This window comes from Asterias rubens, chromosome 11 (genome assembly GCF_902459465.1).
Source record: "Asterias rubens chromosome 11, eAstRub1.3, whole genome shotgun sequence".
Taxonomy (NCBI): domain Eukaryota; kingdom Metazoa; phylum Echinodermata; class Asteroidea; order Forcipulatida; family Asteriidae; genus Asterias; species Asterias rubens.
Genome location: NC_047072.1, coordinates 3,944,445 through 3,958,181, shown reverse-complemented (window position 1 = coordinate 3,958,181; position 13,737 = coordinate 3,944,445). Strand labels below are relative to the sequence as shown.

General features: G+C 39.6%; 1 protein-coding gene across 1 annotated transcript in view; it reads left to right on the top strand.

Annotated features, from left to right (window-relative positions):
* LOC117296962 overlaps positions 1-13,737 on the top strand; it is a 77,162-nt gene that overhangs the window by 19,090 nt on the left and 44,335 nt on the right. The window contains exons 5-6 of the mRNA XM_033780066.1: positions 7,176-7,316; positions 12,354-12,459. Of these exons, the coding sequence (XP_033635957.1) occupies positions 7,176-7,316; positions 12,354-12,459 (247 nt within the window). The remainder of the gene's footprint in view (positions 1-7,175; positions 7,317-12,353; positions 12,460-13,737) is intronic.

Sequence of the window (13,737 nt, the reverse complement as noted above, 5' to 3'; positions counted from 1 at the left end):
TGAAAATAATGTTTTCTACATGTAACAGGCTATGGGCCTGCTAGATACTGTATCATACATGTACATGTACGTAACTCATGCTGCTTGATTTATTAGCAGCATTTGATACAGTTGACCATATTACATAAATCCACCGTGATCGTCAGTATAGGATCGTTAGAACACGCACGCATGCAAATGACCACATGGTGTTTGGTAGTGAGTATCCACCGACCCCCACAATGTTGTTTGCACTACACGATTGTCAATGCACTACATGTAGTTCTTATATTATACACACACATCCAGTACTACACACAGTGTAATGTGCAGTACAACAACAGAGCACATCAAAAGTCAAACCTAACCAACATTACGCATGCTGCGATTGCCTCGTTTATAATGACCGAAAGCTTGGCTAGACTCTAACTCTGTATACATTCACGAGCCGGGTGAGGAATTGCTGCACAATGTCATGAGTGCTGATTCTATGCTCTACACAGCCCTGGATTCAGGCTGTTCGAGTGTCAACACATTGGCAAATAGAGGCTGATGCAGGGCAAAGTTTATTGGATTTTTTTACAATTGTGTCACCGACCGATCGTTGAACATGATTATTTCATTGCAAAATAAGTTCTACAAAATCAATCCTTAAATCACAAATCCATATTAATAAGGGAATCAATGTGTGGTAAAGAGGTTTTTAACTAGTGGTTTAAACCCAAGTTTCTTCATAATTTTACCGAGACAAAGTCGTGGTAAATTATCAAGAACCAGCCCTCGGCGGGTTTAAACCACTAGTTGAAAACCGATTCAACACACTTTGATTCCCATTTTTAAATACCTTTTTGGTCAAAAAGTAAAATAAATGCAAAAATTATAGTTGTTCAATGATTTCTTTTAACACAACACCCCTCCGGCTATTAAATGGTAAGGCCCTTGGGTAAACAACTCCTTATAAGGGAATGCTGTTCGCGTCTGGCGTATCGCGTGATGTGGCACAACTGTCCCGACCGTTGCTCTCGACCAATAGGAATGAAAATACTGTCTTATAAGCACAGGTGCAAGCTCGCGTGTCATGCCCATGTTTCATTACTTTTTACTGGTCATACACACCCACGTGACGTGCTCTCAACCAAAAAGAATATATAAACTGTCTGAGGTATTTATGAATGTGAGATTATTTCGCGTTTTAACATATTTAAGGGCATTTATGAATGGGAAAAAGAGTAGTGACTCATTCTTAAACGGCCGTTTAAAACCTTGCAGGGTCGTGGCTGTGAGGTAAAGGCCCTCGCCTTCAGCTTGGGCCTTTATCACACGGCCATGACCCTGCCGGTTTTAAACGGCCGTTTAAGAACTCGTCGCCTACTCTTTAATTCCCTTATTAATATAAGGGGCCTATATTGTACATAGTTAGATATAATGACAGTTTTGTTTTGTATTTGTGTCCTTTGTCTCTTTGTTTAGTGTACTTTTTGGCGAGCTGCAGAGCAGTGCGAGCCTATGTAATACCAATTTCTGTCCGGCGTCCGTCCGGCTGTCCGTTCGTCCGGCCGGCTGTCCGCGTTAAAGTTATTGGAAATGTTAAAGTTTTGGTTTAAGTTTAAGGCTTTGAGTTGAGTTGTTTTGGTATGAACAGGCCCAAGTGACATCGTTATATATAATTGCCAGGCATTTTTGGGTAGCTTTCAGCTTTGTTTTCCAAAAATTTTGAAGTTTTGGAAATATTTTTTTTTTTTTCGTTATATATAATTGCCAGGCATTTTTGGGTAGCTTTCAGCTATGTTTTCCAAAAATTTTGAAGTTTTGGAAATATTTTTTTTTTTGAAGTTTTTGGAATAAAAAAACAATTTTAAAGTTTTTGAAATAACCAAAACTTTAAAGCTTTTTCCATCAGCATTGTCCTCTTGATTAAAAAAAAAAAAAATCAAAAAAAAATCAAAGTTCTACAGTGTTTAAGCTGAAACAATGAAAAACATAAATAGTCATAACTCCTGATTGCAATGTAGTACTGACTTGCTTCTTTTGCTTCTTCTATGTAGATTCATATGAATAGATAAAACTCAAAGAATTAATCAACGGTTTCAGTTGAGTGAGCTAAAACAATGACAAACTTGAATATACAACTACTTATTTCCTTGATGTACTGACTTCAAACTGAAATCAAATGTTGCTTCTTACATAAAGATGCATATGACAAGATAAAACTTGAAGAGTGCATCACTGGTTCCAGTTTAATGAGCTGAAACAATGAAAACCTTAAAATAATGGTCATAACTCCTTTTTGCAATGACGTACTGACTTGAAACTTAAATCAAATATTGCTTTGTACATGTAAATCCACATAAAATAGATTAGACTCAAAGAATGTATCACTTGTTCGAGTTGAATGAGCTAATACAATGATAAGCTTTAATTAAAGGAACACGTTGCCTTGGATCGGAAGCGTTTGTAACCGTTTGTTATAAAATGCAGACCTGCCAACCTGTACGCATTTTGCGTACCATGTACGCACTTTCATCCCTGAGTACGCTGGTACGAGATATTCTGCAGAACGTACGCAAAAAGCTAAATTTATATCGCTGTGTTTTAAAACTGCAGCACGAACGGACAATTTTGTTCTCAATTTAATCAACTGTTATTCGTTCGACCCCAAGTGCAAAAACAACAGATCAAAAACACCCCACATCTGAGTGATCATTATGCACTTCGGCAAAAAAGAGGTTGTGCTTAGAATTATTTTTAAAATTCTTACTCCCGCTGGAAAACTAATAAACCAATGTGCAACAGAGGGGGTGGGAATGGCGCATACCAGTTGGGTCAACCTGGTATAGTACATGTACAGCCTTATGCATGGATGTGTCATAGAGTTATATATAAGAACTAGAGCGCACACTGGCCTATATACGAGCCCCGGTATGCGAGCAGGCGGCCATTTTCTAAGTTGACAAAACAGCTTTCTCACAGCGTGTGTTTGTGCGGCCCTTTTGTAAGTTGAACAAAGAGCATCGCGTGAGCGTTCAATAAAAAAAACCTCAAACGTGTATTTCATATTCAACGGGCGTGCAGAATAACGCGCTTGTCATCTTGCGGTCCCGTGGCGTTTGTGCACGAAGCATCACTCGTGCGCCCTCTAGTTCTTATATATAACTCTATGGGATGTGTACATGTACATGTACGTGCACACAACGCACGTGTTCGGCTCGAATTTGTTCGGCGTCGCCGTGTGTTTATACTATGCAACATTGACGCCGATCGAAGGCGAAGTGTCAGTGATGGGGGAAAAAGTACTCCTCCACCCGGAAAAAAGAAAAAAAGAATGCATGCTGCGAAGAAGTTTCTTCCTCATTGTGGAAAATAATGCGTTTTGCACAGTGCACGTGTGCAGTCGGCAGTGCGCACACTTTGACATTTAGACATCTCAAAGAGCGGCAGCAGTTTAGATTTTTCCCAACTCCCAAGAATTTGGGGAGAATAATGTGAATTCAATGGCCTGTAATCTTTGTATAAGCATTATAAGGGAAACAAATGATGAATTGAAGCATGCCTGAATTGAAGTGGAACTGGAAAACTCTACGGTTGGCTTTCGTTTGTCTGTTTACTGGGCAACCAAAGATAGATACAAAGTTATAATTTTGCATGCCGAGTTTAAGTTACTAATAATTTAGGAACATTGTTCGACAGAGCTTGTCAATGAAACTAATATATGGATCAGAAATGTGTCAAAATGGGCTCACCGCCCGTAGGGAAACCACTGGCCAATTTTTTTGTGATATATAAAATAAAAAAATCCCCCCCCCCCAAAAACTGTTCCAGCAGTCAACTGGTTATTTTTTTTGTTTTTTTTCCCAGACTGTTAAGGTCACGAGCACAAAAAGTCAGAAAAGGCCACATCAACCACCCCTAAGATAAACCCTGATATCATGATACAACTTTTTTTTTATGAAGTAGCCTGTATTTTGTGTGAATTTGATATAATTACATTAAATGAATGGTTCATCTAAAATGAAGTGGTCCATGGTTTTTGCTGACTGACCGTAAGCATTGTGCCATATGCCGTTGTGCACTGGGCGATCATGTTTATGCCGCTGCGATAATGTGGTACTCAAATTTTGTTTACAAGGTTGGCAGGTCTGTAAAATGCATATGGTTGGAAAGATGTTGTAAAAGAAGAATACAATGATCCACACAAATTTGCCTCGAAATTGCATGGTTTTCCTTTTACTGTGCGAACTAACACGGCCGGCCATTAATGGGAGTCAAAAATTTGACTCCCATATGGCCGACCGTGTTAATCGACGAGGTAAAAGGAAAACCGTACAATTTCGAGGCATGTTTGGGCGGATCATTGTATTCCACTTTTACAACATCTTTCCAACCATATGCATTTTAAAACAAACGGTTAAAAACGCTTTTCAAAGACCAACTCGACCGATCCAAGCGACGTGTTCCTTTAATGGCCATAACTCCTTATTGCACGGATGAACCGATTTAAAACTTAATCAAATATTGCTTGTTAAATGTAGATAGTATGAAAAATATATAAATATCAAAGAGTTTTTATCACTGGTTCCAGTTGAATGAGCTTAAACAATATAATTCTTAAATAATCCTTATGCAACGATGTTCTGACTTGAAACTTAAATCAAATATTCCTGCTTACGTGTAAATAGTATGAAAAGATGAAACTAAGAGAGTTTATAACTGGTTCCAGTTGAATGCACTAAGAAAATGATAATCATAAATGGTCATACCTTCATATTGCAACGATTTACCAATTTAAAACTAATATCAAATATTGCTGCTAACATGTAGATAATGTGAAAAGATAAAATTCAAAGAGTTTATCACTTGTTCCAGTTGAATGAGCTTAAGCAATGAAAACCTTAAATGGTCATTACTTCATATTTGTCAATGTCCCCACCCCTTGACCATCAGTTGATCAAATGATTGGTTTTTCTGTCAGTCATTGGTTCTGTCTGGCGATCGGCAGCTCGCCATGGCAGCTTTGCTGTTCTAGTTTTTAGTTAAATGCAGTGGACACTATTGGTAATTGTCAAAGACTAGCCTTCACAGTTGGTGTACCTCAACATATGCATAAAATAACAAACATGTGAAAATTTGAGCTCAATCGGTCATCGAACTTGCGAGATAATAATGAAAGAAAAAAACACCCTTGTCACACGAAGTTGTGTGCGTTTAGATGGTTGATTTCGAGACCTCAAGTTCTAAATCTGAGGTCTCGAATGGTTTTATGCCAATAATTATTTTGAGTTGTTACCAATAGTGTCCACTGCCTTTAAAGGCAGTGGACACTATTGGTAATTACTCAAAATAGTTATTAGCCTAAAACCTTACTTGGTAATGAGTATCGGAGAGAGGTTGATAGTATAAAACATTGTGAGAAACAGCTCCCTCTGAAGTGACGTAGTTTTCGAGAAAGAAGTAATTTTCCACAAATTTGATTTCAAGACCTCAAGTTTAGAATTTCGTGTGACAAGTGTGTTTTTTCGTGTGACAAGTGTGTTTTTTTCTTTCATAGTTATCTCGTAACCCCCACGACCAATCGAGCTCAAATTTTCACAGGTTTGTTATTTTATGCATTTGTTGAGATACACCAAGTGAGGTGACTGGATTTTGACAGTTACCAATAGGGGATTGTCCAGTGTCTTTAATTAGGTGTTCGGGCAACAGCCCAAACAACTCTTTGTTATTTTTTAGTTTTTTTTCTTTCTTCAGTTTTTATTCTTCTCCGAGTCGATTGTTCGCATGAAATAGCATAGTTGCGAAGCTTGCTTTAAGTTAAAACTTTACATGTATGTAGACAATAACCAGTAGATGATACAAAAGTTGTTACGTCCTGATGACGTCATCAGTTGTTGAAATATACTAAACAAATGCAAAGTTTATTGTTTCAAAAAATCATAACTCAAGTAGTGCAGAAGCTTTTCCAACAATTGTTACCTTATCGGAGAGGTCTTGCAAAAAGCTTTAAATGCTACAGAGAGTTCATCAACATTTGACTTTGACATCTGGTTCAAAACGGAAGTTGACAATCTCAATAATTGTGAATTTCCCCATTGGTAGTGCACAAAGAGACACACGTACAACGTGTTATGCGTGCAGTAGTGCAGAGTCATGCTCCAGAGCTCATCCCAGGGGTATAAATGGGTACGTGCGAGGGTAGAGGTTGATATTGTGTATGAAACAGCCACTAGCGCCTTACAGGCAGCTCAGGGCTGTATACTCCCCAGGGAGCTGAGAAACATTTCAGGGATGTTATTGGCCCTATGACCAGGGCACTAATGTAAAGCGCATTGATACGGTTATTGTGAAATGCGCTATATAAGAATTTGTTATTAATTAGAGTGCGCTGTGTAGCTTCATGTACATATGGTCTGTGTTCAAGGCCTTTTCAACATACATTTCCTATTTGGTTTAGTTAGTCTCTTCTACAGTCGTGAAAAATGAATATATATGTTAGTAACCTTTTCTTGACCTTTTGATCTGTCTAAACCGGAAGTGACTGAAAAATGCTTTGAAAATGGGTTATTTAAAGACTCTGGACATTGGTAATTGTCAAAGACCAGTCTCCTCACTTGGTGGGTCCCAACATATGCATAAAATAACAAACGTGTGAAAATTTGAGCTTGATTGGTAGTCGGAGTTGCGAGATAACTATGAAAAAAGACAAAAATCTTGTCACACAAAGTTGTGTATATTCAGATACTTGATTTCGGTACCTCAAATTTTAAATCTGAGGTCTCGAAATCAAATTCGTGGAAAATTACTTCTTTTTTGAAAACTATGTCACTTTAGAGGGAGCCGTTTCTCAACAGGTTTTATGCTATCAACCTCTCCCCATTACTTGTTACCAAGTAATGATAAAATTTATTTTGAGTAATTACCAATAGTGTTCACTGCCTTTAAAGGCTTTTAGACTAAATGTACAACAAGTTTTGATGCTTCAATAGTACACATCAAGAATACATTTTCATTTTGATTTCTTTGCACTTTAACGGGCTATTAACAACACTGTTTTTATTGATCCAAATACTGACCAATTGATAACCTATTATTTGTTTCTACAAACACTAAATTCTAGTTTTAGCTTGTTGATTCAAAAACCATACACTCATACAAAGTAACTTTTACCCAGTTAAAAATGTGTTTGATTGATTTCCTTTTTGCAGACAATACAAACTAACTGTATCAAGTAGTAATTCACCTGACAAAAAGCCCCGGCTACAATTAATCCACATTCAAGCTACCGGTAGTCCAGCATCCTGCTCTAAGAAACCTCCAAAATGTACCAGTTCATCCCCTCTTAAAGGGTAAGTGTGATATCATACCTTATAGGAGGGCGAGATTGTTCCATGCATGTCATATGGGTTTACATATGGGTTTTTAGTCATTCTTTTGAAAGCTAGGCCTAGAGTAACATTGTCACTAGAAGATGCTCAGACTATTCGTATTTTCAAGAAAATGCTCTTAAAATGTTATCTTTTTCAAAAAGTGTATTGTACACTAATTTTGTGTCTTGAGCGCCTTTGAACTTTTTTTTAATGATTGATTGACTTTTTTTGACTTTTCAAAGCAGACACTTTATTCATACACAAAATATACAGAATTTACAGAAACATATAAACTAAAAAGTTACATTAATAATAGACAAAAAAGATCTGTGACAAATAAAAGATCAGTAGCTGGGATTGAAAAAACACTCAAATTAACACTTAAGCAAATACATTAGCATGGCATGGTAAACAAGGATGAGAAACATAATTACAGAGTCCATTCAATGGCATTATCGGTGATCTTGAACATGTTGCAGAGACCCCATTTCTTGAGGAAAAGGGGAACATTGTTCTGGAGCTGGTAGTAGCGGTACTCTATTATGACTTTACTTTTAATACGGTATTTCCAGGTGTGAAGGCAGTCTTTGAAATTGGAGTGAACGTATAACCAGTAAACACTAGCTTTAAAGCTAACAATTAAATAATTGGCTAAATCAACGTTTTCTCTCGGTCGGCCCCTGCTGTGGTGGATGAGGCACCAGTATGTTTCGAAAGTTAGTGTCATTGTGGGAAGTAGTTGTGTGATGCATCGATGCAGAAGGTTGAGTGCTGGTTGAATTGATGGACAGTGGAAGAAGAGATGTTGCAGAGTTCCTTTTTCTGATGGTCCACACCAGCCGCACGTTTTTGGTAGACTGCGGTCGATGTAGTGGAGAACTTCCTGCGATGGTAGAATTTTATGCAGTAACCGGTACTGTACATCACGTTCTTTCTTGGAGATGGGTGATTTGTATACATTTTTCCACGGTATTGTAGTGTTCATTTGCAGTATGTCCCTGTGCCAAGTGGTTCGGGGGTTGTCCGGCAGAGTATTGAGTCCTTTGTTGAAGACTGTGTACAGGTGTTTGGAGGGAAAGTTGGATTCACTTTTGATGTCGTAAATTTTGATGTCAGGTGTTGGAAAGTTCAACTGGAGAAAAGACTCAGTTCCTTCGTCTGGAGTCGTTGTAGCACCCCTTTTGTCGAAGAGTTTGGGGAAGAGATCTCGTAAGGTTTGTCTTATGTGTGACAATTCTGTTGCAAGTGTTCTTGAAGAAAGCGGGCGTAGTCCCATCCGATGCTGTTTTTGAACGTCTTCAGCTGAGATCCACTTTCCGTCCTTGTCGAGTAGTTGACTGATTGTGACACCACATGAAAGGAGCGGACCAGAGAGAAGTTCTTTGTTACCATGGCTACATAACATCAAACTATTAATCGGCATGTTCACAACATAATTAACAGAGGCAGGTGGTACGCTCGTGTTGGCTTTCGATGTGATCCAAGCTTTGAGAATTTCTGCTTGGAAAACGGGGAGACTGGTAAGATATTTCACTTCAAGATTGGTATAAAAGAGTTGAAAATCGTGACCTAGATTACGATACATGTGACAATAGTGGATAAGAAAATAAAAGGCAAGATGTTTATTTTTACAAAACAAACGCTGAAGAACAGAAAATCTATAAGTCATCACACGGGATTTAAGACAGACAAGACCTAGTCCCCCTTTCAAGTACTTTTCTACTGAGCATATGGCGTTTTTGAGACAAAACAAAATTGATGAGAGTTTCCTGGAGATCATCTAAAACTTGTTCTGGTAGAGGGAGAACAGCGAGAAAATGCAGCAGTTTCGTGGCAGCTATCTGATTGGCTATAATGATTTTGCCTTTGAAAGACATGGTCCTTGCTTAACCACTCCACCTCGAAAGAGCGTTATTCAGTTTTTCTTTGCACAATTTCCATTTTTTTTGTCTAGAAGTTTCTGTGTTTCCCAGATGAACTCCAAGAAATCTGACATCTCTGTTGTTCCAGAGAAAATTGAGTGGTTGGTCTTGTCTGTCTATCCATGCTCCGACCCACAACCCTTTACATTTATTAAGATAAAGACAAGCAGATGATGCCCTACTGTAAATAGTGTAAATATCATTCAAATTTTGAAATCCTTCGTTGGATGAAACAAAAACTGTGACGTTATCTGCATAAGCAGAAACAGTCAGGATCCTGTCGGAACCCGGAAGTGACATACCATAATTTTGCAAGTTACGTCTGATGGTATGAAGAAGGGGTTCGATAGCAATGGAATATAACAACCCTGAGAGGGGCATCCTTGACGAATACCTCTCTCAAATGGGAGTGGGCTGTTAGCGTGGACTGGACTTTGACTGTGCTTTGGACATCCGTGTAAAGAAGACGGATGAGGGAAACAAAATGCTCACCAAAACCCATTGTTTGCAGCGTCTTGAGTAAGTAGTCATGGTCAATGCTATCGAACGCCTTCTTTTGGTCCAAATAACACAAGGCGAGAGGCAGGTCACAATGTATGGCGTACATGATGCTGTCACTTATGACATTGATGTTGTCATAAATGGAGCGCTCTGGAACTGCATAACATTGATCAAGGTGAACGACGTCGCCGATGACATTTTTCAGCCTGTTGGCCAAAGCTTTGGCGAGAATTTTATAGTCAGTGTTAAGGAGGGAGACTGGTCTCCAGTTGAAGATTTCCTGAAGGTCCCCCTGCTTGGGCAGGAGAGTAATGACAGCTCTCCTGCCTGTTGTGGGAAGGGATTGGTGCCGAATGCTTTTCTGCAGGACTTGAAAAAGATCGTTTTTTCAACATTGGCCAAAAACAGAGGTAAAATTCACTGGTGAGGCCATCTAAACCAGGGGTTTTGTTTTTACTGAGTTGACGGCTTGATCCAATTCTTCAATTGAGATTAGTAGATCACATGTTTCAGAATCGGCGGGATCAAGGGTGGGTATGTTCTTGAGAAGGTAGTTCTGCTCAGTTTGGGAAAGCAAGGCGGTCAAGAGAGGGATTGTGGGTACAATAAAAATCACCTCCTATAAGTATTTCACCTCGATCATGCTGTGCACAGTGGTGTTCCAGAGCTTCCAACATTTTTCCTGCCTCTACGTCTCCCTGTGGAACAAGTAAATTATACAGATGATATATATTAGAATCAAGTTCAATTTTAGTGTAAAGAGCTTAACTTTGATAAAGAACAATGACTAAGCACAGATATATTATTTTTGACAAGAGTAGCCACGCCTGATCCCCTCGTTTTGCCTGGAGTACTATTGATTTGACGTTGCCAATGTTTCCACACAGTTGAGGAGGTAGGCAAATCATTGACTTCTTGTAAGAAGACTACGTCAGGGTTAAAACAAGACTGTTTTATAATGAACTCATGGAATGTGGTATTACGAGTCGGATTGGAGCATCCTCCCGTGTTTATTGATACGAGAGAGAACGCCATACTGACTAACAGAAAATAGTTCATCAGAGTCATTTTGGAATCAGGCGTGACACATCTTATATGTCTAGACCTTTGACAAGTTTTCAAATTCTCATTTGCATATTTCTGTTTAGGAGGGGGGAACTACGCAGGGGTTTCAGTTGTTTTACAAGCCCGGGGATGTCGCCAGTGAACTTTTTGGCGATTTCACCCGGATTCCTGCGTGCTTTTACACATTTCAGAAAGGCTGTCATTTGTTTTTGCGAGAGGGGGCCTGTGGGGATGGACAAGTCTCCTTCTTCGCACTTTAACTCACTGGGTTGCGAGTTGGTTTCTGATAGGATGGATGCCGTGTCGTCTGTTTCAATGTCACTCATATCCACGCTCTCCTGTGTTGCATCTGGGGGTGGTTGAGATTGATAGGAAACGTCGCTAGCGTTGTCATCATCACCGTCAAGAGCTTGAGTGAGGGTTGGTGTGTCTGTGTGGTCATCATTTGGTGGTTTTTGTGTCTTTTTCGGAGGAGAGTCAGACTTCAGTTCGGTAAGTCCTTGACTGAGTGGACACGGGTCTTCTTTTTCCGTTTTCTCAGAACTTCTCCCTTGATGGTCCAGGAGGAGATCCCCAGATGGAGACAAAAGCAGATTGATCTGTAGCTTTTTGGAGTGGAGTCACCGATGCTGGAGTAGTGGGTGGATCTTGTGGGTCTGGATTGGGTGAAGGGGATGGTGGTTGGGAGGAGCTTGGGGGTTTGTAGGGTTAGGGTTGAGGGGGGCGAGGTATGGGTGGGGTTGGAGAGGGCTTGGAGTTGGGTTTGGGTGAGGGTTGGGAGGGGGATGAGGGTGAGGAGGGGGGTGGTACCCCTGCTTCGTCTTAAGCTTTTGGTTCTTCGATGTCATTAGTAGTATAGTTTTGACGGTTTCTAGCTGATTTCGGTGGTTGTTTTGGGTCGGATTTGTTTCGGTGCATGAAGGTGGGTTTGGGGTTGAAGTTCATTGTGTGAAAACTTGATATAATTGATAGCGTCACACCATTCCTCCATCAACTTCACTGGCTCCCAGTCCATCAGCGTATTGTTTTCAAGATCCTTACCATTGTATACAATTGTCTTCACAATACCACTCCTACATATCTCACCAGTGTCATTAAGACCTGACCTTCGCTCTGGTTCGGACAACACACTCTTGGCAGTTCCAAAGGTGCATTCCACTGCTGGGGAGCGTGCTTTTTACTCACATGCTCCGCGCCTTTGGAAGCGTCTTCCTCATATTAGTTACGCAGAGCAGCTTTCAAAAAATATCTCAAACCTTCCTGTTCAAGGATTGATTGCTTTACCTGTTTTTCCATTATCAGTGCCATTATTTATTTGCTTATTGTATAGTTTCTTGTAAAGCGCAGTGGTACCTTGTGTCAGAGTGCTTTATAAATAAATGTCTGTTATTGTTATTATTTATTTATTTAACATAGGTTCAATTTGGATCTGGGATAAAAAAATTAATATTGTAAAACTGAGTTACAGTCCTGATTATTACAATATATTTTGTAACAAGTAAAATTTGTTGTGTGACTGTTTTTCTAGAGGTTGTGAAGTCCAAGAAGTAGAGACTGCAGAGATGATTTCTTCAGCTCCAGACATGAACAGTGCCTGCACTAAACCTGTTACTCCTATTCCAGCAGTGGTTAAGGTACGCATGTAGGAAACAAGGTCATATCTGATTTTTTTATTTCATTGCAACACTCGATAGTTTCGCATTCGTCCATAATTTTTCAATTTTTGCAGGGTGGTCAATTACTTTGGCAGGGAGGCCGTTTTCTTTTGCAGGGGTGAAACTCACGTGTGTACAATTATACAGGCCGCCTACGCTATCATCATTGAGTATGTTCATGTTAGCCCATGCGTGAAGTTGTTGCAAGACTTAATGTGGGGCCTTCAAGTAGCCCCGCGTAACTTGCCACAGAACGTACCATTGCTTGCATGGACGCGGGTACCTGTGACACTCGCAGGGGTTTGGGATTACTTGTGGCTGGTACTGTATATAGTTTTATTCAAATTATGCACTTGAATTATTGTCATTCTCATCCGTGGTCGAAAGGTGACTATGTTGGTTAATGCTTCAGGTTGGGTGGCTTGTGAAGCTGTGCTTCAGGGGCCTGTGCCAGGGCTGCTGGAGTAGGTTAGCCCTCTGAAACTGACTCTAACTCTATTGGCTCTTCCTACAAGGTTAGCTGGTAAATGCCCCAAGATTTGAACCCTGGAATCACTTAAAAAAGATTACATGTATCTACAACACCTTATACATGTGACCGCTGTTAGTTTACTAACAAAAAACAATATGCTATGTCTTAATGTGTTTTGGGGGGTACAATAAGTGAATAGTAGTGTTCGGATATAGTGTGATTTGTTGGGGTTGATTTGGGTAATTTCTACCAATATTAAAAACAAATCATTACAGGTAAATGTCTAAGATTTAACCCCTGGAATTGGTCAGAAAATATATATAAAGACATGTAACACCTTATAATACCTTTTAGATCACTTACAAATGACAAATGCCATGTCTTAATGTTTAGAAAACTTTGCTGGTTTAGTACAACACTGGTACAGTAACTAACTGGACGGTGTGCGTTAAACGCATGTGGAGGTTGTTGCGATAAACATGTTTTGAAAAAAAAGTTAAATAGCTGTTGTTATATTAATGCGTGGACCACCGCGCCCTTAACTTGCAATACCCACGCGACAGTGTATTTGGCTGAAATACATGGTACTGGGCTAGTACTTAACCACTTCACTGGTATTCACAGTGAGAAATATGCCCCAATTGTTTTGCTATTTACTTAGTCTACTCGTCCTGTCAACATTTGACCAAGGCCTCTAGCATTACATTCCTCCTACTGCACATCCCATCAATATTAAGCAGTTCTTCAAATTCCAAGATTCACTTGAGTCTAACCCTAACCTTAGT